A 24,991-nucleotide genomic window follows, 5' to 3' on the forward strand; every position below is an offset into this window, starting at 1 on the left:
GACTTTTAGAACTGATGAATATCATAGAGGAGCAAAGGGAGCCCTTGGAAATTGCTGCATTTTCAGTTCAATGGTCAAAATGAGGGAGATTGCAATACACAATACACAAAAAATGGTACAGAGTTTGCAACATCAATCAATGTATGTCAAGCCTTCAAAAGTCTTGGCTTTCTGCAAATTTATAAGTTATGCTAATTTAAGTGATGCTGCATAAAAGCAAAGGCTATAAGTTTCTACAAACTCATAAAAGATATTTAACTTGGAAAATACAGTCTCATCCTACCCCTATGTCATAAGGGATGATAAAGCTCATAAATCAAAATAATAGATGCATAACCAACAGCACACTCCTTAACTCATCTCTCTTTGGGTTGTGAGAAGTTGTATGCCTTACTTCTTCCCTCCTCCAGAAACATTAAACTTGAAAAATATTATGTCTCCGTCTTGAACCACATAAGTTTTCCCCTCCTGTCGATATTTTCCAGCAGCCTGAACAAAGAGAAAATAGTGAGAAAAAATGTCATGCAAAGGCTGGAACCAAGTAACATCTCACTAGTTAAATGACAACAGAGGAACTCGTATATGAACCACAGAGCAGCCATAGCTCAAGAAGTCAAGATGCAATATGCTAGTCCACCCGGCCAGGGCTGTGGCTTAAGCACAATGCAGCACCTCATACCTCAATTTAAATCCTAAAATTAGTCATTAATCTTTCATCACATGTTTTTGGCAAGTTATTTATTCCCTTGAACAGTTAGTTACCACTCTGTAATTCTAAACCTTCAATTGACAATTAGGTACTAAAGTAAGGAAAAGCTATGTAAAAATTGTTCATGCTTTTAATAACCTTAACAGCCGACTCATTGCCAAGCTCCTTCAGATCTTCAAATTTCATGACCTGGACACAATCGAGAAATCGAAGTCACTACACAGAAATTTGACATGTATATGTTACTGTAAAAGCTACTGAAAAATAAAAAACAAATACATTGGCAAAGCAACATTTGATGTGAACAGCAATGATTCAATCCAGATATAGAGAACACATTCTCCTTAACAGCTAACATCTTGTGGCTGAGAATGGTGGTGAAAACAGTAAAGAAGTAATGTTGCTAGCAGAAGGCCCCTTTTTTTGTTTGAACAGAGGCTGGAGAGTATGATGGTGACAACAGTATGGTGGCAATGCCACGGAGAAAATTGCCACAATACTGGAAATACTGCATGCACAAGGCTGCTTTTTTTTAAAAAAAATAAAGGTAGCTAGAGATTACATAACATTAAAAGCAGAGAAGCTGCCTACAGGAGCTTCTGAACTGCGAACCAAAGAAAGAGGGATGGTTTTGGCATGGGCAGCAGCAAACAACAGGTGACAGCAATGAAAGGAGAGTACCATGAGAATGATTTTTCTTAGCAGTGAAATCAAGGAAAACATATTTATTGGGACAAATGCAATAAAAGAAGAAACACTACATAGTAAATTTTGCGTTGTTTTAATTACATCTTTCCATAATATTTAAGTCCAAAAGAGAACAGGACATATTGTGGCTTCAATTAGAGCAACAACAGCTTATAGGGCAGAAGCTTCAATATTAGAGTTTAATCAGTATAACAACTGCAATTAATAAATTCTGAGCAGGTAAAAGATATTGAGTGTGAGAAAGAGGAAAAAAACAGCTTCAGCTTAGAGATTTGAAAAGCATAATGATTGTCATAGTTCATCACAGAAGATAATGCCAGAGCAAAGTTTAAAATTTTCTTTCAAGGAATTAATATAAGGAGACAGAAAGTCATGAATTAAGAACAACCTCAGCACAAATAAATCCTCTCTCAAAATCAGTATGAATGGCTCCGGCAGCTTGAGGAGCCTTTGTTTGCCGTCTAATTTGCCAGCATTTCACCTGGAAAAGCAATAAGCAAATCATTTTATCTTACAGCCATCATTTGATTAAAGCAAACACAAATAAGCTACACTGAAACAAAATCTCCAAGAAGTGATCCAGTTTAGAGGAGAGCTTCAAAACTTGCAACTGAATGGACCTTGAGGGAATCCAAAACCTAAGGACAGTCACTTAGATTACAACATTGCAATATCAGTCACTATGTCATATACCCCATTATCATTGTCACTGCTAAGAATTCTAAAGACATGATCTTGATGTTGAGATAGCAAGCTTGTCAAAAAGTCTGTTATCTAACTGACAAGTCTAGATGAAAACATAGTATAAGGTAAAAACAAAGGTCTACAAAATCAATATAATGATCTTAGATTATTTTAAGAGCGTTAATACTCTTTAGATCCTTCATACAACTTGTTAATATATAAGTAAGAACCACATAAGTAAGAACCAAGCATTCCCATAAAAAATATAAAAATCAGCATTAGATACCTCATCAGCTCCTGCTGTGAAAAAGTATATGAGATTAATTGCCGAGAAACCAGTCTTGATGATCTTTGGAAGAGCACTGTAACATTGGAAAGATTGCTCAGCATCATACAGACCCATGAAAAAATAGGAAAAAAGACAATTCAAGCATCAGAGCACTGAAAGACTATCTAACCATGAGACTAGGACTTCTCAAATTAAAAGCACTCTTAACCATCATAATAAGAGACATATTCAGTTTCAACTAACCTTTGTAGTTTGTTTTCCTCACAATACTTTGCTGCTTCTTCAGATTCCATATCAACAAGGTTTCTCTCAAACACGCCACTAAAAGGAATGATTGGTTCACCACCATGTTCTTGCACCCTACAAAGATAAAATAATTCTCATTCCAGTAGAGTAAAATCAAACCTAGATAAAAATTTTCCAAGTATGATAAATCTAAGAAGCAGAATTTTTCCAGTTGAGTAAATGAACCTCTAATATGCCCACACACTAAGAAAGAGAGCATACCAAGCATGAATCTTCGGCAAGAACTTATTCTTTTTTCTTTGGTAATCTTTCTCAGTCATGTTAACCTGTAGATAGGATACAGTAATATCATAACTAAAATCTCTAGCCACATTCTTGAAACCATGAAAGGTGAAAGACACTGCTTTCTCTAAAAAATTTACAGCATCAGATGTAACACATCTGAAGCTCTCCCATATTAGAACAAGCTGTAATGTAATACAAATTTATTAATGGGCAATTTTCTGTCAGTTTTTTTGTTCAAAAATATAATCAAGAAGAAATTGCAAAAAGAAGTCCAGGAAGCTAAAAATAAAGCCAAAACAAGCTCAGAACACTTCATTGAAAATCTATACTAAGTATGCAAGACTTATATCTATTACCCCACAATAGCCACCTGCTTTAATGCAAACTTGTTGAAAGGTATTAATATAACTTGCTTTATTTGCAGTTTGATTCATTCTCATAAATAAGACCACACTTTTAAAATTCACAACATAAGAAAGCCCTTGCTGAGACTTGAGCACTTATCCCAGCATGTCTAAATTGCATCTCAGCATTCAGGAAACAAGTGCTATGATCGATAAGTAATATTCGATCATCAATTCCAGAAACACAATCAGGTGAATATGCCCATGTTTTTCTAACAAGAAAATAATGATTTCAAAAGCATATTAAACAGGATACAATATATGTCTATCCTTTCAGTAGTTCATCTCCTATGTTGCTCAAACTTGGGGGTCTTTATTGGACATGGGTCTGTGTTCGACATGGGTGCATATTTTTTAATATTTTTCCTTATCTTTGGAAACTCAAGACCACATACCAATCTCCATGTTGAGATGTACGATATGTTATATATAGATCATAAATGCAGCATGCAACAAAAACTATTGATGACATAAAAGATAGATTTAGCACAAACAAGCACACCTTACCTAACACACAACAAGAAAAGATTGCACTAAATAACAATAAAATAAAAAAGAAAAGGAATAGGAATAGTGAAGTAAAAAAGAACATCAGGCTCACCAAATAAACAACGGGCTTGGCACTAAGCAATTGAAAAGTATTGAGTATCTCAATATCAGCCGCTTTCCAGTCCCCTAGACGAATATCTTTTCCATCTTCAAGCCATGACTTGACCTGTAAGATAACAAGCATCATTATTTTTTGGTATTAGCATTTAGCATAACCCACCATAAACATTTAGATTTATAACATAAGCTCATGAAAATGAACCTGATAATTTGATAAAAATGAATGCTTGACTGCTATAAGAGAGTATCTGGTGGATCATTTGAATAAAAAGACATGTTTGAAGCTAACTTCATTCTTAAACTGAAAGCTAGAAAGGTTCACTTTCCATCAACTCAGACCACATGCTTCTAAGCCTACAACCTCTGAAATTAAATACTATGAAGCACATATACAAAAGATATTGAATCATTTAAAGACTGCCAGATGCAATGATAAAATGACAATAACATAATACACACTCAAAGAGAAAAAAAGTTGTACAAGAAAGTAGCAGAAGCAGTCACACAGATACAACTAAACTATTAAATCATGTATGAGAAACTTGCCACTTAAACACAATTTAACTCCTATGTTGTTTATTATATGTACCACATTCCTAGTTACGACTCAATGTTTTTATCTTTTTATTTTTCTAAAGGAAAGAGAATAAAGGACCAACCTAAATCTGATCCAGAAGTCAAATTAGCCCACTCAATCCTAAGAGTGGTCTGAATGAAAGTTAAAAATGATCAGAAAACATTCAAAATGGATGAGTCATAATATAAAAGCATCACTATTAATACAGAACAGAAGTGGGTCTCCTACATTTTGTACAAACAATACTGACTAAATTCAGTGCACAAGAAAAAAAAATCAATGTTACAAACTAAGGGCTGTCACCTAGGAGAATCATGTTGTTACGGTCCTTAGAAACGGATCGAGTTATGGGACGGTGTGTGGAAGGGTTGGGTTTAGTTTGAGGTACGCTGGGTACTTGGGTGGAAGGTTTCTTTTTTCGACCTATGTTTGTAATGCTGGCTCGTTAGAGAGAACCTGCAGATCTCTTGAGTTTTAAGTACTCAAAACTTGAATAGATTCTGAACAAAACCTTTTTATTAACTTCACTGTCTCTTTAGAAACAGCTTGGTGGAATAACCACCCTTAAAGCAAGAAAATAAAGTGGAAAGGTGGAGACACAACCTCCAACAACTTGAGATGGAAAACTACCACTAACAATAAAATAGGAGCAACAATGAAACTGTTAACAATAACCTGCCAGCAATCAATCAGACATGTTGACTTAGTCTATACTTCCCATGTGTGAATCGCTTGTAAACTACGGATTATCTGATGTGCTAACACATGTCTCCTCCATCCATAACACATTAGCAACATCAACAGAAAAGAACCAATAAAAGGAAATTTGAGGGAGATAAGATGAGACATGCAGCCAAAAGAAAGGATTGCATGTCCAAAACCGTACCTTTTGACACAACTCAAGCTCTATTTTTAACTGCTTGTCATTACTCCTCTTCATGCTCTTTTCAAGATCCTCTACCTTCTTTTCAATAAATTCAACATCCTATGAAAATAAAGTTTAGAATAAGTACTCAGCATATAAAGATCCTGCTAGGTTCATTAATATTGAGTAAAAGTACCAAAAACTGTCAAGAAAATAAGGAATTCATATTGAACCAAAGACAGGATCACATTTGTAACAATAATACAAAGTGAAAACCAAAACTTCGTAACTAACTTTCAGTAATTCTTAAAACCCACACATCAAAATAATGGGTGAGAAGATGAATGTCCTTAATTTTAAGAGGAAACCAACACAATCAAAGGCACACAGGAAGTGCAGCACTAAAGTACATGTATGTACGTATTAATCTTTTTAATTCCAATTTTAACTTCAAGCTTATGAAATATGTTGCTTAATCTTTCTTTGTGTGGCGAACAAACCAATCAAAGCACAGAAAGGCAATTGTTAAACTGTTAAACGCCTCCAACAGCTTTCTGATGTGACTTGACATTAGTACATCCAATAGTGGTCATCACTCTCCCCTATTATACTTAATTACCAGTCCTGTAGAGCCAAACTAAAAGTTGGTTTCCATGTGGTTACAATTTAAGAGCAAAAAACAGTTTTATAGCATGAGACATCATACAAAATTTCATACAAGTTGATGAGGTCACTGAATCCAACATTGTGGACAACTGGACATTTGTCAAAGATCATGTGCCAAGTCTGAAATTTTATTGAAAACACCTAAAGATCCATATTTTTTAGCTAAAACTCTCAGCCAAGAATAAGATGCATTTTATCACCTGACCTAGAAAAGTTTAAGAAAGGCAACAAAGAATAATGTTCATCATCATCAATTGATATTTATTTAATATTTTTTTCCCATTTCCCACTTGTTCTCTTGCCTGTTTCAAAAAGCACAAAGGTAGGACACCCACAATTTCTTTTTTTTCTTTTTTGGGCTTAAATGCCAAAGCTTTAGGACAACATTTCACCCACCAATATTTTCCAACTTTTTTTCTTTTTTTTTTCTATTATTTATTTATTTGACATGTCACCAATACACATGAGAAGAATTTTGATAAGTTGGGCTGCCTATTAAGCATTCCGTTAAGAATTAATGGATGATGACTACGAATTGAAACAAACCATTAAGAAGTGACTGAACATATAAAACTTTAACAAACTTAAGTGACTAATAGAATAGTTTACCCTTGATATTATACAAGTTGAACTACTCTTACGTAAGTACTCTATTACATAAGTCGAACTAACTTTATTAAACCTCCAAGGGTCTCTAGAACTGAGTTGAATTTAGAAGTCAAACGAAGTTCAACTCTAATGTAAGTACAAAACATCAATTTCTTTCACAGACAAGAAATGAACAAAATTTACAGAGGCATAAGTAAGGGGCAAGATATGAACAAGTGGTCCCAAACAAAAAAAGATAGAAAATTAATTTCTAAAATCTAGTTAAACTGATAGTCAAAACATTGATACCTGCCATTATTGCAGCCTTTTACAAAGAGGCTTGATAACTCAGCATCTAATATATGTCAATAAAATGAAAAGAGTTTCACATATTGATTGATTACAGGTGTGGCCAAGGCATAGCCTAGAATGAAGTTATTGGGCTCTGCCACTAGGCCTAAAACTAACTCAACCTATGCCAAGCCTGTGCATGCGTATCAAAGCAATGTTCCAATTCCAATGTCTACATCCAATGATTTCGCATGAAAAACAAGCCAGTGTAGCATTTGGATTCTATTATAGAAATCAGAGCTCCAAATACTAATTGCAAGTACGTTAAAATTCAATAATTTCACAAACCTTTAATCGTAGTTCTGCACTAATAGTCTCTAAATCTCTCACAGGATCGACAGAATCATCAACATGGATGATGTCTGAATCTTCAAATGCACCTGTTACAATTAAGTATAAAAAGAATCATTACCAACAAAATACTTTTATATCAAAGGAAAAAAGTATCAACTATCAAATAAAAATGGTCTAAATAAACCTCGAACTGATTAGTAAAAGCTACCAACACAATTTTTTTTATAACTTCTCAGAAGCCCTTTCCATAAAATGCACATGGAAACTTTCTTGGCTTCTAAGGGCAGAAATTGCCAAACTAACCTAATTCACAACGTACTGAATGATCTATCAATCCTTCAGCAGAAGTTAGAACAACATGACTGACCATAACATAGCTACACAATACCAAATGTAATTATTCTTTAACATTCTCAAACTTTATTCATCAAAATGGTTTTATAAAGTAGATTAAATTAGAACAGCACTACTCACAAGACAACAACTGAAAAGCAAAATTAATACAATTCAACAAAACATGAAAAGACTTAAAATTTTTTGTTGCATCATATTAAGCCAACACCAGAATTATAGTAACATAAAATAGAGAAATTTCCAGCCCGAAAGCCTGGGCATCTTACGCAAAACATGAAAAATGCCATCAACTGCACGGATGTGAGACAAGAAGCTGTTGCCCAACCCTTGCCCTTGATGGGCACCTCTAACCAGTCCAGCTATATCATGAATTTCTAAGAAAGCTGAAACCTATGCATCAAAAGAGCTCAAACAAGTTAAAAAAAAATGAGTTCCAATTTAAAGTGTGCATTTTCTGCAATAAAAAAATGACACTTATTATAACAGATACAATGATAGTATCTAGATTATCCAACCAGAACGAATAGCCGCATGCTACATCTTTTTCAATTCACAGTGACTTAAATCATCAAGCCGAAGTCAAGCATGCATCTAGATGTTAGAAATAGCAGTATTACTATTACGCTGTCATCCCTGTCACCTATAAATGGCATGCATCTAGTAGTTATGCAAACACGGCCAGAACAGAAAATAATTGTATACCTCATTTTTGGGTTTGTACAATTGGCACAGCCAGTCAAAGCGCCCGTCGGGAACATTAACTCGGGCTTCATTAGGCTCGATGGTACAAAAGGGGAAGTTCTCAGCAGGAATAGAAAGCTTTGTGAGGGTGTTGAAAAGGGTAGACTTGCCCACGTTTGGCAATCCTACCTGCAAATCAATAAGCAATTCAGCTCACAAAACAAAAAAAAAAAAAACCATTTTGCCAAATTAAATGGGAAAAAGAAGGAGAAGAAAGTTACGATTCCGATCTTGAGGTGAGAAGAGAACCGGCCAAGGATGGGCCTCTCGGCTGGTGCTTCCTTGGATTTAGCTGCTTTCGGAGGCATATCGCTTGGAGTTGGAAGTAGCTTCGAGGTCTAGGGTTTTGCACACAGCTGTGAGAAGTAGCGGAGTGGAGTGCTAAGGCGGGTTTTTGGTTTTGGCTTTTGGGGAAAGAAGTCTAACCACGTTTGGAAATCTCTTTTATACCCAACGGTTCCAACCCTAGCACGCGACGGTCGCGTCGCGTTGCGGCCTCAACGCACGCCCGCTTTTGCGAGTAATACGTTAGGTGGTATGAAAATTTAACCAATTTGATAGTATATGTATATCAAAAAAAAAATAGATATGTATAGTTCCTAATGAATTAATATTCATGGTGGAAATATATTCTTACAGGTGTCAATTAGGTGAATCAAGTAGGGTTGGATTGAGTCACTTCGGATCGGATCATATCTAGTCGGGAAAAACTTTCACAAATTGGATTAAAATTCGATTTTTGGAGCTTGATGTATAAAATAATAATTTATCTATAATTAGTATTAGTATTATTTCAAGTCATAATTTTTATTTAATTACTTGGAATTGGAAGTCGAAATTTTTTTTTCAAAAATTGAATTGAAGTTTAATTTTTAGAGTTCAATGTATAAAATAATAATCCATCTATAGTTCCTATTCGTAAAATTTCAAGTCATAATTTTTATTTAATCACTTGGGATCAGATCATTTCAGGTCAAGAAAAGATTTCAAAAATTGAATTAAAGTTTTGATTTTTGAAACTCAATGTATAAAATAATAATCCATTTATAATTAATGTTCGTAAATTTTTAAATCATAATTTTTGTTTAATCACTTGAGATCAGATCATTTCAAGTTGAAAATTTTTTCGAAAATTAGATTAGAGTTCATTTAATGAAGTTCAATGTATAGAATAATAGTTCATTTATAATTAATACTTGCAAAATTTCAAAGTCACATATTTTCTATGATCGTCCAAATCATAATCATAAAGTGTTTATAGATCCCAATATTTTACTAATATTTTTTATTAGTTACTTTTGATCAAAATTCAATGAAAATAAATATATAAGTACAACATAATTGAAATATAATGACAAAATTTGTTATTAGCCTATATATTGTGAAAATTTTGGTATTTATATTCTTAAGAGAATAAAAAATTGACAATCAAAATCAAACAAATATCCATAGGATTGAAACCATATGCAGTGAAAAGTGCATAGGGAGAGTTTACTTTCAGGTTAGGTAGACACACATAGGAGTTATTATCATATTGTATTTCAATCTCAATGTCTCATTCAATAAATCAGGAATATTCATGTGCAAATGAGGGCAGAACAAAATTCCAAAACAAAGAGTGAACAGGTAATAATTTAAGGATATTGAATAAAATGGTGGGTTCATACATTACATCATTCTCATGAGGAACACAAGAAGAAAACAAATATATCAAAATCTACACAAGCAATTACAAAGAGCAGTAGCAAATCAACATCAACATATACTTACTATATAACCATGCAGTGGGCCTCCCTTTCATGCCGACACATAGAAGTCTTATTAATTCTTCTTCCTTTGACAAGGGCAGTATAACAATAAGGTTGGCTAACTAATAGTACACAAAGCTCAAGAAGATTCAATCTTGGGAGCAACGGTTGGGTTGAATGCAACCTGCTCAGCACAAGTTAGCTCGTCATGTGGCCCTGCCTCCTCTCGCCCTATGCCCATCAGGTCAAGGTAATACAGGTAGTGGGAGACAATGGTGTTCATGGGATCGTTATCACCCTTCCCACAAAGATAATCTCCATAAAGAACGTTCATGGTGGTGCCAAATGCAGGACCCCGCTTGGCCAAAGTGTCATTCTTGGTAGGTTTCCAGTTGCCTACAAAGATGTCATGCGCTGAAGGTTGTTTCTTCTTGATTGGGGTTATCCACCTCCAAATGGCAGCCTGGAAGGCAAGAGTAGCATTCTGCTCTATGTACTCAGGATGGTTCAACAGATCCACTTTCAGAGCTTCCCCAACAGCTCCATAGTTGTAGTTCCTATTATCAAAGAGCCATCAAAAGCAAGCAGAGCTATATATCATCTCCACGACCTAGGGCAGAAAACTCTGAAGGAAACAGGGCCAAATGCATACAGTCTACAGAAAATATAATATTTGAAATGCCAATCGAACATATCAGGGCCCTACATCCTTTTTGTAATCAATTGATTAATTGAAATAGGGGATATGAGGGCCCAAGTGGGGGCAAACAGGGGGGTGTTGATCAAAGTGCATTTGAGTAGATTAATGTTGAACAACATAATATTTACTCAAAGATGCAACAACAGCACACTCAACCAGATGAAACACAAACAGACATGCCAACTCAATACATTGAACGGAATACCATCCCCCTCTCTTATTTGGAATGCATCCCACTTTTTATTGTTTGACAATCAATCATTGAACTTTATAAAACAATTAAATTGAACTTTTTCTTGAAGAGAGCATGTATACCTTCTTATTTATCATTTTTGTCCATCAAGATTGGATGCCTAGGAAGAATGAACTTTGTAAGACATTGCCAAGACATGCCTATCTATTTTGGTATTAAGCACATGACATACAAGCACATGAAGTAACTACAAGTTATAGCCAATATGTGTCCCAAGAAAATTGCAGGTAAATATCAAGGGGTTCAGCAGTGAAACAGCAAGAATATACTTCATGCTAACAGCAAAAAGTGAAAAGGCACCATACGGGATAAGAATAAACCAAATAGTTTTCACATCCCTATAAATCATTTAATCAGAATAGTTGCTTGAACAGACAATTAAAACTTTATCAGTCACAAACAACACAAAAATCCTCTCAAGTCATAAAATAGTGTTGATATTAACAAATAGATGATTTAGTGCAGATGGAAAAAGTTGAATAAATGTTTTAATCATAACTACTGTACATACCAGTAAATTGGCAAGGCACCGCGGCCATAGTATTGAGCTCCAGGAGCACAGGGATACACATACTTGTAGGAGTCATCACAGTAATCCTGGCTAGGGCTCATTTCTCTATTGTAGCAAAGCCCCCAAGCCAACGGTCCTCCTGTTGCCACTCCATATCCACCTGAAATCATTAACCACCATTTAAACTCTGAAGCGTGAACTATAGCTCAACTAACAATTAAAAATTATCCTAACATACAAAATAAACACTCATCGGGCGTGCTTAACCAATGGTTTCTTACATTTTATCCAAAATTTAAAAAACAAAGCTTTAAAAAATGAAAAAACTTCAACATACGTACTGCACTATCAAACCTAGAAAGATTGAATCAAACAGGAGATAATAAAATCGATAATGCTACATCTTTATTACTGCTAATATATCTGAATCTTTAGTCCCATTCAACTTAATTTATCTAACACCGACATACAGATCTGAACTTAGCTGATTTGGACCAGAATGCACAGCACCAATCAAAACCAGTATCCATTTAAAAACTTGAGACTTTCAATTTCGAACAAAACACTCATAACCATAGGCATAAACTTATAAACTTGGAACAATTGGGGATCTTACTAAATAAGCAGTCAACTTGGAAATGCATTAGAATTAATACTAGTAGTAAAAAAAACTCACAAGATGTCTTGGCGCCGACATGGCCAAGAAAAGCAGCGATCTCCTTCATTTGCATAAGCTTACCACCGGTTGTCCCGAAACCCAGATGCTCATAGTCGGCAGCAGCCAAAATGAAAGACTGGTAATCCCAAAATCCCACGGCGTGAGCCACGGGCGAATTCCTCTTAGAAAACAGGTTCTCAAATTGATAAACCTGGAAGATATCGGAAATGGTCTGGTTGCAACAATAAACCGACCAAACATTACATTCCCATCCCTGTAAACACACTTTCTTACCCTTCACAGTCTTCACTTGAATCTTCTTGTCCCCATCAGCGTTTCCCGTCACAGCAAGATTTGCAACCAAAGCCACAGTGAGAATCAAAGCAATGGCCCTGTTGAAGTCAGCCATTGATGCCCCAGCAGGATTGCTTTCAAACCCTTTTTTTTCTTCTTCTTCTTTGCTGATTTTTGTTCGGCTGGGAGGGCAAATGGAGGATGAGTTTGTTTAAGAGGGAGAGGAAATGACAGAGAAAGGTGTTAGATCGGGGGTCTCTTTCAGGGCCGTCTAAACCACAGGTGTGAAGTGTGCTTAAATGGCGAATATGTTTGGGATGATCCAACGGTGAATGAGCGATTGAGAGGGGAGTAGGTGTTCGAGGTTTAAGCAAAACCAGGCTGGCTTTTGGAGGAAAGAAGCTAACGAAGAGTGACCCCACCAAATGTTCCACCGACAACCGCGGGCATAATGAAAAGGTATCTGTCTGAGTTTTAACTGCTTGACTACCCTTTACTTCTACCGTTACGGTCACGCCTTTCACCAGAGCGTAACACCTCAAGCTTCTTCTGTTAAGGTTACTGTCATGAAATTGATTATGTTAACCGTACCTTGAGCCATGCTGACATGATGTTGACTAATCTGATGTGAAATTTTTGAGAATTTTAATTTAGATCTTGAATTTGTTCCTATGTTATGTTAGTTTTTATTTTTTATATTTTATGAAAAAATTAGATATAATCTCTTTAATATAATTCAATAATTCTTATAATTTTAAAATTTATTAATGTCAGTACAATCGATTATGTCGTAAAATTTTATTTGTTAAAGTTGTTAATCTGACATTGTCATTGATCATTCTGATTTAACATTGATTCCACCAATACGGAATTTTCAACAATTTTAAAAATTAAAAAATGTGAAGTGAATTTTTAGATGGTACGTGGCATTTTAATTCCCACCCAAATGATTACAAAAATTAAAGTACTTGAGACAAATTCTACATAAAGGTTAAAAATTTGGCACAATGTTCCAAAAAAACTCTTAAATTGTTTTAAAAAATTCAAATAATTTTTTAATTTTTTATATTTAATTTAATTTTTATATTTTTATTTTAAATTAAATAATTTTTTATTAAATAATTTTTTGTCATTTTATGCACTAACGGGACATTGATATGAAAATGAATAATATCACATGATTATACAATAATGTCACATTATTATTTATTATAATATGCTAGCATGTCACGTAACATAGAATAACAAAAAATATTTTTATTAAGTCAATTATTAATTGTAAATATTTATTTAGTTCAAAATAAAAGTAAAATAGTTTATTTTACTCATAATAAAAATATAAAGACTTTATTTAACATAATAAAAACAAATAATGACTTATCTTAATTTTTTTAAATAGTTAATAAAATTTTTTAAAATATTATACCTTCAAAATTTTCATTATGATAGAAGATATCTAAATTTTATGTGATGTATAAAGAGAATTGAAGGACAATGGAACAAAGTGAAATCTAAATCATAATTAAAAAGATTCTAACTGGTTAGGCCAATAATGCATTGATAACCTTTTTTGAACTTTTATTTGGTTGTTGCTGTTTATGATACTGTTGGTCAATGCCACGTCAACAAATTCTATTAGAAAAAACTCGAAGATGTTAACAATTTAATTAATATTCATAAAGGTTAAACATATGAAAACTTGATCTATACTAATTATAGTACAAAAATTATAATCTCACATCTTTATAGAGTAAAAAGAATTAAATTTAATATTTTTATAGAGTATAAGAACTTAATTAAAAATTTAATATTAACAAATTTTGAAAATATAAAGACTCGATTAATACCAATTATTATAGAGGAATTTAATCTAATATTTTAACAGAGCACATGAATTAAATTCTTAATTTGTCCGAATATAATCTATCTTTTTCTTTTTCTATTTTTGTCAATATTGTCTTTATACAATACAAGAGAAAGAGACCACAAGAAAAATAATCAAAGTTTTTTTTATTTCAAAGAATTTAAAAAAATGAACTTATGATTATCTCATGAATAGACTTATGTAATAGACATGTATTTATCTCTCTTGTATTAAATTCATCACATTAATAATTAACTATCACATTTAATATGAAATTAATATTATAAATAAAAATTTAACTACCCTTAAATAATGCTTTTAGAGCACTCGTTAACTTTTTATATATAGCTAAATTATTTTTCTATAAATAGTATAAGGTCATGGGCCTTACTCTTTGATATTTTCTTGGATCAGAAATTACACGTGTCAAATTCCTATTCCATACATACGGGACAGAAGATTTCATAAAAGTCAGCAATTCCGATTCAATTCAACCTCGAGACAAATAGAAAGGGTTCTTGAGAGGAAGAAAGGGGAGCAGCGACATTTTTAAAGGTCTGTAATTTCAATTTGATTTTTTAATTTTAATTTTAAGTTTCTTCTTTACCATTATAAATTCACAAAATTAAATTAAGAAAAAAAAAGAATATAAAATTTGATTGTTTGCAAAATATCTTGATTAGTTGAAGACATGGAATGATTTAGTTTTACAGAATTTTGGGCGTTGATTTGGAATGCAGGTGATTTTATATGTTTGTATAAGGTTTTCTCTTACAGTTCTGTTTGCTACCAAAGGTAATTTTTGCTTTTAATTTCATTGGGTTTCATTGATTTTTTTGTTATTATTATTATTTTTTTAATTAACCTTTAGATTTTCAGATTGGCAAAGTTAAAATTTAAATTTGGCTGGATAGTGTGAGAAAAGTTAAGCTTCTTTGTTTTTGTTCCTTCTAATGGCTTTGTTTTACTAATCTTAGTTAATTTTATACTTTTTGTTAATGGGATTCTGATTATTGAATAAAACAATGATTTTTTTATTTAAATTATTAATTTTATTTTATTTTTGTGGTATGTCTTATGATTAGAAAGGGTGTTGGTTGAGTTGATATGGTAGAAATAATTAAGCATTTTTCTTTAAGTTTCTTGATTGTATCTTGGAGCTGTATTTGATCTGCTGTCTTATGGTTTTCAGTTTTTCCCTCAAGACTTCGGAGGAGAGGAGGGGATCTGCTGGTCCAGTTCGGGCTGGCTTTGTTAATTTAAAAACGGCTCTAAGGAGAGAAACTTGTGCCAAAAATAGAAGGGGCAGAGAATGTATGCCAGCATTTTCTAAATTCTTGATTGCTTCCCCTTCATTTCACGGTGGTCGTGGTGCCCTACCTTCAGCTGGTGGGCATCCCGCAGATCTTACTTTCCTTGCTGGTGGTGGCTGCTGATACAAGCATCTGTGGAGGATTTTGGAGCAAGTTGTGAGTGGAGCTACAGTATTTAGTTGTTGTTTTAGTAATACTTTTTATAAGGATGGTTACAATGAAATGGCTTGAAGATAATAGCTTTCCAGTGAAGAATGGAAAGTGTGAGCAGTTAATACATTCTCACTCCTTTCTTCAAGGTTAGTAATTATTTTGTTTTTGTTTTGTTCAGTGTTCATCTATTGAATTAGAATGCATTCTTTTCCATACAAATGGTGCATGGTTAGATGCTGTAGCTATGTAAATTAAGTTTTACTGAGGACATGCTGAAGGGGTGACTAGTGTATTGGACTCTTAACATATCATTGTTTTCTTTCCCTCAAATGTGTGTTTGAAAACCCTGAAGAAATTTTTACAGATACAAATTTCCCTATGTACTGCTTCGGTAGCCAATCTATTGAGGAAGACAATTCATTTGAAGGTCTTTCATGCATTGCTGAGGAAGAGCAAAGTATTTTGGATGCTGTTCTGCTATCTCAGGTATGGAACAAATCTGGAATATATTTGTTGAAGTCTATTTATTATCTTTATCCATCTTTCCTGTTATTTGGCAGTGGGAAGATCGGATGCGGAAAGGTTGTTTTAGATATGATGTGACAGCCTCAGAAATTAAGGTACCCGATGAAGCAGTAGTGGTCTCCTAGTTCTGAGAATTCTTGCATTTTTCTTTCTTCCTTTTTTATTTTTTGAGTATAAAATTGGGATTATGGTAAAGACACATATTATCTGTGATGCATTATGTAGGCCATTGCTGGAAAGATGAAGTTTCTTTCTCAGTTGAATGAAGGACAGATAACAGGTCATCTGTCAAAACCTGAGGGCAATACACTTCGTGAATGGGACCCTTTTGCATTTGACTGCACGAGACAGCCAGAGGAACTACTCTTTTGTGTTTCCAGCAGCAAGAAGGCAAAATCTGAGCTTATTCCTTCGGCTTCTGTGCCTGATAGTGCCATCTTGGTGATCATCAATGTAAGGCCAAGTGTGGGTTTAACTTTTGATTGTAAGTTTATTTCCTGTGTTAGGATGGTATATACCCTGTTATGAAAACATCACTATTGATTGTCCTGACAAAATTATTGCAAATATTAAGCTGGAGAGAAATTTGTTTCCTTCTAATCTTTTCTTTTAACTCAAGAGACCCAGAGGGGTAGGGGAGGTTCCACATAACAAATAAACTATAAACATGTAAATGTTTTTGGTATGACTTGGATCCACACTGACTCGATTGTGGCATCCTCATATTAAGTCTGCATTAAGTTTTCTGTACCATGATAGCAACCCTGTCAACTCAAGCTTCATTGAAGTTCAGTCCCTTCTGTTTTTTATGATCTTTTAAGGGAGCTTCTATTTCTGTGGCAATCTAGAGGTCTTCCAGTGTTTAAAGCTTCAAGCCAACCAGCTTAGACATGCTTTGGGAAGGGAAACAGAAAATACCATACATATGAGGTTATGTAACCCAAGAAGAAAAACAGGCTGCTCTTTCTTGTGTCAATAAATCTTAATGGCTGTTAGATGTCCATTATAGGTGTTAATCTATGTCATTGATGTTTAGTAAGCACAGTTGGTTCGTTAAGTTATATTCTTCTGATACATGCACTCGTTGGTTTTTAAGGTAACTCCAGTTGAATATGGCCATGTCTTCTTGGTACCTTGTACCACAAACAGACTTTATCAGTTCCTGGATCCAAGATCAGTTGAACTAGTCACAAGGGTTGCTGCAGAAATTAATAACTGTTCATTTCGCGTGTTCTATGATTGCTGTAGACCTAATCGTTCTGATGTATACTTTCAGGTAATAAATCATTCATGGCTGTTCTCTTTTGCTTTATTTCATGTCATTGTTGAGCTCACAAATGTTTTTGTAGTTTTGGCTTCAAAGTTTGTGAATTATATCCAACAATGTCACTACAATCAGCACTTCTGTGGTCGTGCTGTGCTAAGAAAAAACTGAGGTTTAGTTTGGAAACCTAAATTTGGTTTTGAATTTGAATTTCAAATATTTCCATTTAGAATTTCCAAGAATCCTAGTTTTGAGGAGGGAGGGAATTTTAACTGGGCTAAATTTGACTAATTTAATTTCAAAAATTAATTTGAAATACTTTTTTGCATCTTTTAAAATTCCAAGTGTATTTGGCCTAAATTCTTAACCAGTTCTTTAGGTTATTTTTTGGAACCAAAATTTGGCTTTGGATTTTAAATATTTTGATTTAAAAAACTTTCAAATTTAAAATTCTTGTTTGATAAGGTTTGGACCTTTTAAAGTTTATAGTAGATTTGGCCCAAATACAAATCCAGCTTCTTTAAGTCATTTCTAAAATTCTAATAAAAATACCTACCCCTACTATTGGTTTCCAAACAGTCCTTTAAAAAATTCCTAAAACTATTACTTTGGATTTTAAAATCCGAACAATGCAAACCATATTTTACCATCCAAATATTGATTCGAATCAGAGTATAAATGTTTGTTAATATTAAGATGCTAAAAGTTAGAGATAGATATGTTATTGAGTTTTTTAAACAAAAATCATGTAATTAAGGAAATGTGTGAATATTGTTCTTAGCTGTACATGAAATGTTAAAGTTAGTTAATTGAGGTCTTTAACTTCGGCATAAACTTTACCATACAAATAAGTTACTCATGGTAATTTTGGATTCATAGTTCATGCTTCCTAGACTCACCAAATCCAATTTTGATTGAGAATAAGGAAATTTAAAGTTAAGCAATAGAGGCTGTTAATTTCAATTTAATTCAAAGTAATGAACAAATTGATATTGTAATCTTCGCATTATACACTCTAAATTCCTAGCTAACTGTTATATCATAAAGGTATTAAGTTAACTAAATTCCTAAATTCACAATCTATAATTTATACTTTCAGATCTCAATAATTTAAACACTACTCTGATAATGATCTAATCAAGTACAGGGCACATTGAATATCAAATTAATCTTGATCAATTATCAAAGTAACATTAATGAGACAAATAACAAATAAATAAGTAAAGGACATATGGGCATAACTCGTTGCTCGGGGTTTGTCAAAGGTAAGTACAGAGATTTCATAAAAACAAAAGAAGAAAAAAAAAAACATAAGTAGTCAAATAAATGACAAGTCATTCAAGTGGTCTCTGATGTTGATTATTTTAGCTTTGGGAACGAATGTATGTATCAAATGGATGGCCTGTAAAAAGGTCAATTGCTTAGATAAACACCCATATCTCTTTTTCAAATAATGCTAGTATGCTGCTACTTTTAGTGGCTATATTCTTTTTATTTGATTCATGCTTACAGCTATCATGACTCCTTTATTTGATGATGCAGGCTTGCTACTTCCCTGACCCTTTACCTGTGGAGTTCAGGCCTGTAGACACTGTCTATAGTGGTGGGAGGAGAGGGATTCACATATGTTCTGTCATAGATTATCCTATTAAGACCCTCTCTTTTCAGACCACTCATAATCTCAAGATAATGGCAGCAGCTATTTGTGAGATATGTTCTCATTTAGAGGAAAAGAATGTGCAATATAATCTGATGATAACTGATTCTGGCAAAAAAATCCTTTTGTTTCTTCAGGTAAGTCTGTTCAAAGCATGGAGATTTTTTTTGCCCCCTCCTACTGGTGATATTTGATATCTAATTAGTTTTGTTGTCTTTTAAAATTTCTAATGCAATGTCGTAAACTGGATGGATTTCCTATTAAAGTATCACACTAAATCGTAGTTAATTTTGAGCGTGGAAGGGTAATGCTGCCTCTGTAACTTCTGTGTGGATGTCATCGTTTGTGAAGAATGGCAAGAAGACAGAAAATGCAAAGCTATACATGCATCTTATCTATAATGTTGTCTATGATGCATGTAATCTGTAGTCAAAATGAACTTAAATGGCCATGAACTATAGTTGCATTTCCCCCCTACACAATGTGTTTTCTAGGTTTTTGTTTTAATTACAGAACCCAACACTCTAGATTCTATGGTAGGTTCCTTTTGTCAAAATTGATATCCCACTGGAGGATTTCATTCTCTTGAATACTGATCATGGGTTAATTTTAATCCATCCAACAGCGATCATTTGCAGCCTCAAATGCAATTTCAGCTTGGGAATGTGGGGGTTACTTCTTATTCAGGTGTAGGTATGAATTCGATCAAGTTACCGAGGATGCCATGCTTAAACGACTGAGCAGTTTCTCCCTTGACGATGACAACTTTGAAGCTGTGAAGCAGCTTTGCTGCAGCATTGCCAGTAAATTTGATAGTTGATCCAAGACTTTTCAATGCATGTTCATGACCTCATGTGTGGTAGTAATTTAATACTATGTTGAATCCTATTGACATTGTATCTTGTGGTACTCTTATTGATAACTCAGGCTTGTTATGGTATGTTTTGTTTCTCCATGTTGTATCTGACTCTAATCAAGAAAGAGTTTATATTTGATATACTATCAATATGTCGAGTGAATGGTTATTGCACTGTTTGGTTCATTTTTTTACCAAAGAACGACCATTCTCGAGAACATTTATTTCGAGAAAGTACTAAATGATCTATTTGAAAATTGAACTGAACTATTTGAAAAGGTATATGGCAGTGTGGACAAAATAATCAAATTTGAGGCTTCCACCATTGATCACATTATTCACTCACAAACTTCAATTGGTCATAATCTAGATGAGATATTTGACTTCATCCTACCCATAAGTTGAGCCAGATCCAACGATTCAGGAAAAAAAGACGATACAAATCAGCATCTTGATCATTTCATCATAGTCAAATGAAACATTATCATGATTTTCCCATATTTGGCTCCCCTTACTGCAGGGTTAGTAGGGATCTTACGCCAGCAAACTTCGAGTTTAATACAACAAAAATAAAAGAATTTTAAGCTACTAGTATGATATTGTAAAGGAATACAGTTACTGCTCTTGAACAGTCATCAGGCAAGCTCACCATCAGATCCACCTATATAGCTTCTGGTTTGGATTCCCCTGAACCAGAATTTCCATCATGTTGCCTATTTTCAGCTTCTCTCTCTTCTAGATCCCCCAAGGCCTGACTGCTTGAAAAGGAATTGTCCATAGTGTTGGCACGGATCCATGCTTGATGAAGCTGCAAGACATACTCCAAGTGCCATAAAACTTCCCCCATGGTAGGCCGGTTCTTCCCCTCATCCGCAAGACATTTTTCTGCGATCTCTCCAAACTTCTCCATTGACTCTGGAGAATATTTTCCCCTGAGATGTGGGTCAACAATGGTTTCGAGTGACCTTTGTCTCTGCCACCTCATTGCCCACTCTGCAAGATTTATCTGGTCTTTTGGCAAGCTAGGATTTATAACAGCACGAGCACAAACAACTTCAAACAACACCACACCGAATGAGTAGACATCAGATTTCTCTGTCAACTGCTGCCTCCGGAAATACTCAGGGTCAAGATATCCGAAGCTCCCTTTCACTGCAGTACTAACATGGGTATGCTCCAGAGAAGGACCAGTTCTTGACAGCCCGAAATCTGACATTTTTGCCACAAAATTTTGGTCCAACAAAATGTTGGTTGTTTTAACATCCCTGTGAATAATTCCCCGCTCTGCTCCTGTATGAAGGTAGTGCAGTCCCCGAGCAGCACCAATGCATGCTTCCAATCGCTGCTTCCAAGTCAATGGTGGGACATCATTTCCAAACAGATGACTTCTAAGAGTCCCATTTGCCATGTATTCATAGACCAAGATCATCTCATTTTGTTCATCACAGAATCCAATCAAGGAAACCAAGTGCCTATGTCTAAGCTTGGAAAGCATCTCAATCTCAGTATGAAATTCAGTAAGCCCTTGCTCGGATTGTGGATTTGCCCGCTTTATCGCTGCAAGGGTGCCATCTTCAATCTCCCCTTTGAATACTTTACCAAAGCCCCCTACACCAATCACTAAACTTTCATCAAAATTATTTGTTGCTGTCCGAATCTCTGCAAGTGTAAATTGCTTGCCAACTCCAGTGGAGGCAATAGATCCATTTATATTTTGAAGTCTAGATGATCCCTTGGCATTAGCAGTGCTATTTAAAATGGACCCATGAAGGAACAATGGTCGCCATCCAGGAGTGTTGTTTTTCATGTCACCCGATTCTCTTCGTTGTTTTTTGCAGAAACAAAACAAAAATGTACCAGCAGCTGCAAGAATGGCAACAGAAGCTACACCTGCACCAATTCCCACCCAAAGAATCCAAGATTTGGAAGTGTGAGTTGAATTCCCAGTTGAATCATATATCTGCACGTGGGCAAGATTTCCATTTCGGCTAAGCTTGAAAATCTCCAGCCCGTTCAACAGAGCATCAGTGCCTGAAGCACCAGCTGCAGTGTCAGGACCCAGTTGAATCCAAAGGATGTTGATTTTTGAAGAAACCGCATCAAAGTAATCCTGATGATAAGCTTTATTTATTCCACCTGCCTTGACAAAAAGGTCAAAATTATTTGCTGCAGTCCGGTTATTTATGTAGATTCTGAAAATCCTCTGGCTCGGCTTATCATAAACCAGCTCACAGAAGTGTAAGCGGACTAAGTAATCAAAATCAGGATCCACTTCAAACCTCCATGACATATTGATCCTTTTCTCCGACACATCGGTGTTGGACATGCTTCTTGCTGTTTCATACACAAGGAGAGGAGCCACTGAAGAATCATTTGCAGAAGCATAGGTAATATTAGAACTGTTTTGTATTTCAAAACCTGCATTTGCTGTGATCATATAGCCAGAATCCACATCCCATGTTCTCCAATAATCTGAATCTTGACTGGCATTAATCTCAGGACCCCCAACATTCAACCTATACATAGTTTCAATTCCCCTTCCACTTAGATTCAGATTTGCATCATTTCCACCCACTTTACTGACTGAATCTGCAAAAAGCTTATCGGCTACAGGGACCATCTCCATGGCATTAATGAATCCAAACGATCCTTTTGTTGGGGTGAACTCAATCACAAGCATATCCAAATTAATAGGTAAAATATACTCTTTAACCAAGGAGAACGAGCTGAAATTGGTTCCCGTACCTTGGAGGTACAAGTTCTTGTGTGCAATCTCACCAGCAACATTAAATTGTTCTAAGAGTTTCAGACCATTTGCCACAACATCGAAAGAAGATTCATTTACATTGTGGTCCTCAAAGGAGAAGGGACAGAAATGAAGCCTCAAGAAATAGTTCCCCTGGATTCCATTAAACGTGTAATTCAACTCATCACTGAAAAGGCGGGCAGATTTATAGAGAGGGGCAAAGATTGAATCACCACTTAGTGTAGAAGTAGTGGAAACAACCCCAGGAGAACTAAGGGTGAGATTATTATCAGGGGACAAGTCGCCAACCCATTTTCTACCATCCACATTGACACTAGAATTTGTGCCGCAATTTATCAGAAAAGACTTTGACTGAGCTTCTCCTTTTCTAAAACTTGCAGAAAATACAATAACAAGGAGCAAAGACAAGACCTTACTGCCTTGAACCTTCCCCATTATCACACTCCCTCAAGAAATTGAAACCCTTTTTTTTTCTCTCTCCTATATTCTTCTCGAGAAAATAAGATTACAAAAGGTTGTTCCTAGTTGAATAGCATGAATCAACCAATACTAACAACAGAAGCATGTCACACAAAGCTACTTTTAATTTCCAAGAAATGCATCAAAGCTATTCCCTTTATCATCAAGCCTTAACAGAAGAAAGAATTCAATCACAAAATGTTCACAAATATTTGAGATTTCATATCTCAGCAACTTGAAAAACATGCATTACCCTTTTGGAGCAAAAACATGAATTTACCTCAATGGATCCAATCTGGGTATTTGAGTTTTCCCCTTGAGAACCCCACCAAAGCATAAACTTTCCCTTTGAAAAACTTTGGCCTACTGAAAAAGAAGTAATCTTGCAGATCTGCACCCAAGATGAGCTGAAAATGAAAAAGAGTCAAAGACTAAAGGGGGTAAAACACAATGGGTGGCAATGGAATATGATTGGTTGAAAGATACCAAATCAGGTGAGCAGCAAGGACTATGACAGAAATCTAAGAGAAAAATAGTAGAAAAAAATATAAATAAATAATGATAAGGTTATCTGAATAAGAAACTAGAACATGGGCTGTTGTTGGAAACAGATTGGAAAAGTTCACTTCATCTCACCCTTGTCTGTTGTATCTCTAGGAAAGAGGCAAGAATCTGACATATCAAATCTGCACCCCCATTAATTAAATCAATCATCTTTTTGTAACTGTTGTTTCCTTGCAAGAGGTGTCAATATCATTCTATTTTCTCACCCGACTAAGCTTTAAAAACCAATACCACCAAGCTTTTAACAGGTTGGAGTTTCAAAATGTACTATAATTACACAAGTAATTACTACAACTTGAATTGGTTCTAGCCATGTTTCTCTATGAACAGGTCCTCTAAGTCTAAGTTCACTAAGGTGTAAGGTGATGGGTTCTCATATCTCAAAGAAAAAGAAAACTTTCAAGCTATGGGTCATAAAACTATGACTTGTGGGTCGCCATGCAAGAAAGAGAAGGGAAGAGGGCCTAAGAGATGGGTGTCCATGACTAGCTAGGTGCGTCACATGCATTTGTCCGGGAGATGATGAGCAGTGGAAAGGCAAAGCAAAGCAATTATTCTTGTTTAGAATTCCTAATCTGTCCCTCATTTTACAATTATTGCAAAAGCTGTACCTTGTCTTATCCTCCCTCCGTACCATAGTGTACTCTTTTGCCCTTTAATTTTTTATTTTTTTATTTGTAAATTTTTTATAATTAATATAATAACTATTAAAATTCATTAATTGTTATTATTGTTATTAAATAACAAAATTTTTTTTATCAAAATAATATAAAAAATAAAAAATAAGAGGATATTTAATTTGGGATACTTGAAGAAAGAAATATGAACATTTAATGGATGAAAAAAATATTTTCAAATAGGAAAAAGTATTTAAAATTTTTTTTATCCATTTGATTTTTTGAAAATAGATAAAAGAGAAATTGGGAGAAAAATAAAAAAGATGGGGACATGGTTGCTTGTAGACCAACTGACATCTAACTACCTTGGATTCCACTTGTTAGCTCCCATTTCAATCATCATTTAACTAAGTTTACC

General features: G+C 34.6%; 4 protein-coding genes across 10 annotated transcripts; 1 reads left to right on the top strand and 3 right to left on the bottom strand.

The window, feature by feature from the left end:
• Nucleotides 1-71: 71 nt before the first annotated feature.
• Nucleotides 72-8,799, bottom strand: LOC18595073 (GTP binding protein). Its single transcript, XM_007022864.3, has 12 exons — nt 8,592-8,799; nt 8,332-8,499; nt 7,896-8,019; nt 7,270-7,361; nt 5,398-5,496; nt 3,927-4,040; nt 2,898-2,962; nt 2,634-2,750; nt 2,388-2,463; nt 1,806-1,898; nt 848-898; nt 72-489 (listed from the first exon to the last, which is right to left on the bottom strand). Exons 1-12 carry the CDS (start codon nt 8,676-8,678, stop codon nt 391-393), a joined length of 1,185 nt encoding a protein of 394 aa, XP_007022926.1. The 5' UTR covers nt 8,679-8,799; the 3' UTR covers nt 72-390.
• A 1,190-nt stretch (nt 8,800-9,989) lies between these two features.
• On the bottom strand, nt 9,990-12,796 carry LOC18595074 (chitinase-like protein 1). Its single transcript, XM_007022865.3, has 3 exons — nt 12,259-12,796; nt 11,583-11,742; nt 9,990-10,675 (listed from the first exon to the last, which is right to left on the bottom strand). Exons 1-3 carry the CDS (start codon nt 12,647-12,649, stop codon nt 10,258-10,260), a joined length of 969 nt encoding a protein of 322 aa, XP_007022927.2. The 5' UTR covers nt 12,650-12,796; the 3' UTR covers nt 9,990-10,257.
• Nucleotides 12,797-14,797: 2,001 nt separating this feature from the next.
• LOC18595075 (GDP-L-galactose phosphorylase 1-like) lies at nt 14,798-20,316 on the top strand. 4 transcript variants are annotated; one of them, XM_088807472.1, is made up of 9 exons: nt 14,830-14,953; nt 15,139-15,193; nt 15,591-16,010; nt 16,217-16,350; nt 16,425-16,484; nt 16,615-16,842; nt 17,486-17,665; nt 19,196-19,447; nt 19,936-20,316. In XM_088807472.1, exons 3-9 carry the CDS (start codon nt 15,920-15,922, stop codon nt 20,128-20,130), a joined length of 1,140 nt encoding a protein of 379 aa, XP_088663598.1. In that variant the 5' UTR covers nt 14,830-14,953; nt 15,139-15,193; nt 15,591-15,919; the 3' UTR covers nt 20,131-20,316. The 4 variants fall into 4 exon arrangements, with proteins under 4 accessions (XP_088663599.1, XP_007022930.2, XP_088663598.1 ...); XM_007022866.3 differs by having other exon boundaries at nt 14,833-14,953; nt 16,229-16,350; XM_088807473.1 differs by lacking the exon at nt 15,139-15,193 and having other exon boundaries at nt 14,798-14,953.
• A 205-nt stretch (nt 20,317-20,521) lies between these two features.
• Nucleotides 20,522-24,464, bottom strand: HERK2 (hercules receptor kinase 2). 4 transcript variants are annotated; one of them, XM_088807469.1, is made up of 4 exons: nt 24,029-24,464; nt 23,879-23,913; nt 23,673-23,799; nt 20,522-23,065 (listed from the first exon to the last, which is right to left on the bottom strand). In XM_088807469.1, exons 1-4 carry the CDS (start codon nt 24,104-24,106, stop codon nt 20,828-20,830), a joined length of 2,478 nt encoding a protein of 825 aa, XP_088663595.1. In that variant the 5' UTR covers nt 24,107-24,464; the 3' UTR covers nt 20,522-20,827. The 4 variants fall into 4 exon arrangements, with proteins under 4 accessions (XP_088663595.1, XP_088663596.1, XP_088663597.1 ...); XM_088807470.1 differs by lacking the exon at nt 23,879-23,913 and having other exon boundaries at nt 23,673-23,783; nt 24,029-24,463; XM_088807471.1 differs by lacking the exon at nt 23,879-23,913 and having other exon boundaries at nt 24,029-24,462.
• Nucleotides 24,465-24,991: the final 527 nt, after the last annotated feature.

The sequence above is a fragment of the Theobroma cacao genome, chromosome 6 (genome assembly GCF_053813885.1).
Source record: "Theobroma cacao isolate CCN51 chromosome 6, ASM5381388v1, whole genome shotgun sequence".
NCBI lineage: Eukaryota > Viridiplantae > Streptophyta > Magnoliopsida > Malvales > Malvaceae > Theobroma > Theobroma cacao.

Bases quoted from the DNA above. Each gene is read 5' to 3' on its own strand.
- LOC18595073 (XM_007022864.3), bottom strand. From the start codon at position 8,678: ATGCCTCCGAAAGCAGCTAAATCCAAGGAAGCACCAGCCGAGAGGCCC. The intron at 5,497-7,269 runs GTTTGTGAAATT...TTATTTTCATAG, and splicing joins GTGCAGAACTACGATTAAAG to GATGTTGAATTTATTGAAAA. The intron at 2,751-2,897 runs GTATGCTCTCTT...TTATCTTTGTAG, and splicing joins TTGCCGAAGATTCATGCTTG to GGTGCAAGAACATGGTGGTG.
- LOC18595074 (XM_007022865.3), bottom strand. From the start codon at position 12,649: ATGGCTGACTTCAACAGGGCCATTGCTTTGATTCTCACTGTGGCTTTG. The intron at 11,743-12,258 runs GTGAGTTTTTTT...TAATGATTTCAG, and splicing joins TGTCGGCGCCAAGACATCTT to GTGGATATGGAGTGGCAACA. The intron at 10,676-11,582 runs GTATGTACAGTA...CTTTGATAATAG, and splicing joins GGTGCCTTGCCAATTTACTG to GAACTACAACTATGGAGCTG.
- LOC18595075 (XM_088807473.1), top strand. From the start codon at position 15,920: ATGGTTACAATGAAATGGCTTGAAGATAATAGCTTTCCAGTGAAGAAT. The intron at 16,843-17,485 runs GTAAGGCCAAGT...TTGGTTTTTAAG, and splicing joins CCATCTTGGTGATCATCAAT to GTAACTCCAGTTGAATATGG. The intron at 17,666-19,195 runs GTAATAAATCAT...TTGATGATGCAG, and splicing joins GTTCTGATGTATACTTTCAG to GCTTGCTACTTCCCTGACCC.
- HERK2 (XM_018123152.2), bottom strand. From the start codon at position 23,368: ATGGGGAAGGTTCAAGGCAGTAAGGTCTTGTCTTTGCTCCTTGTTATT.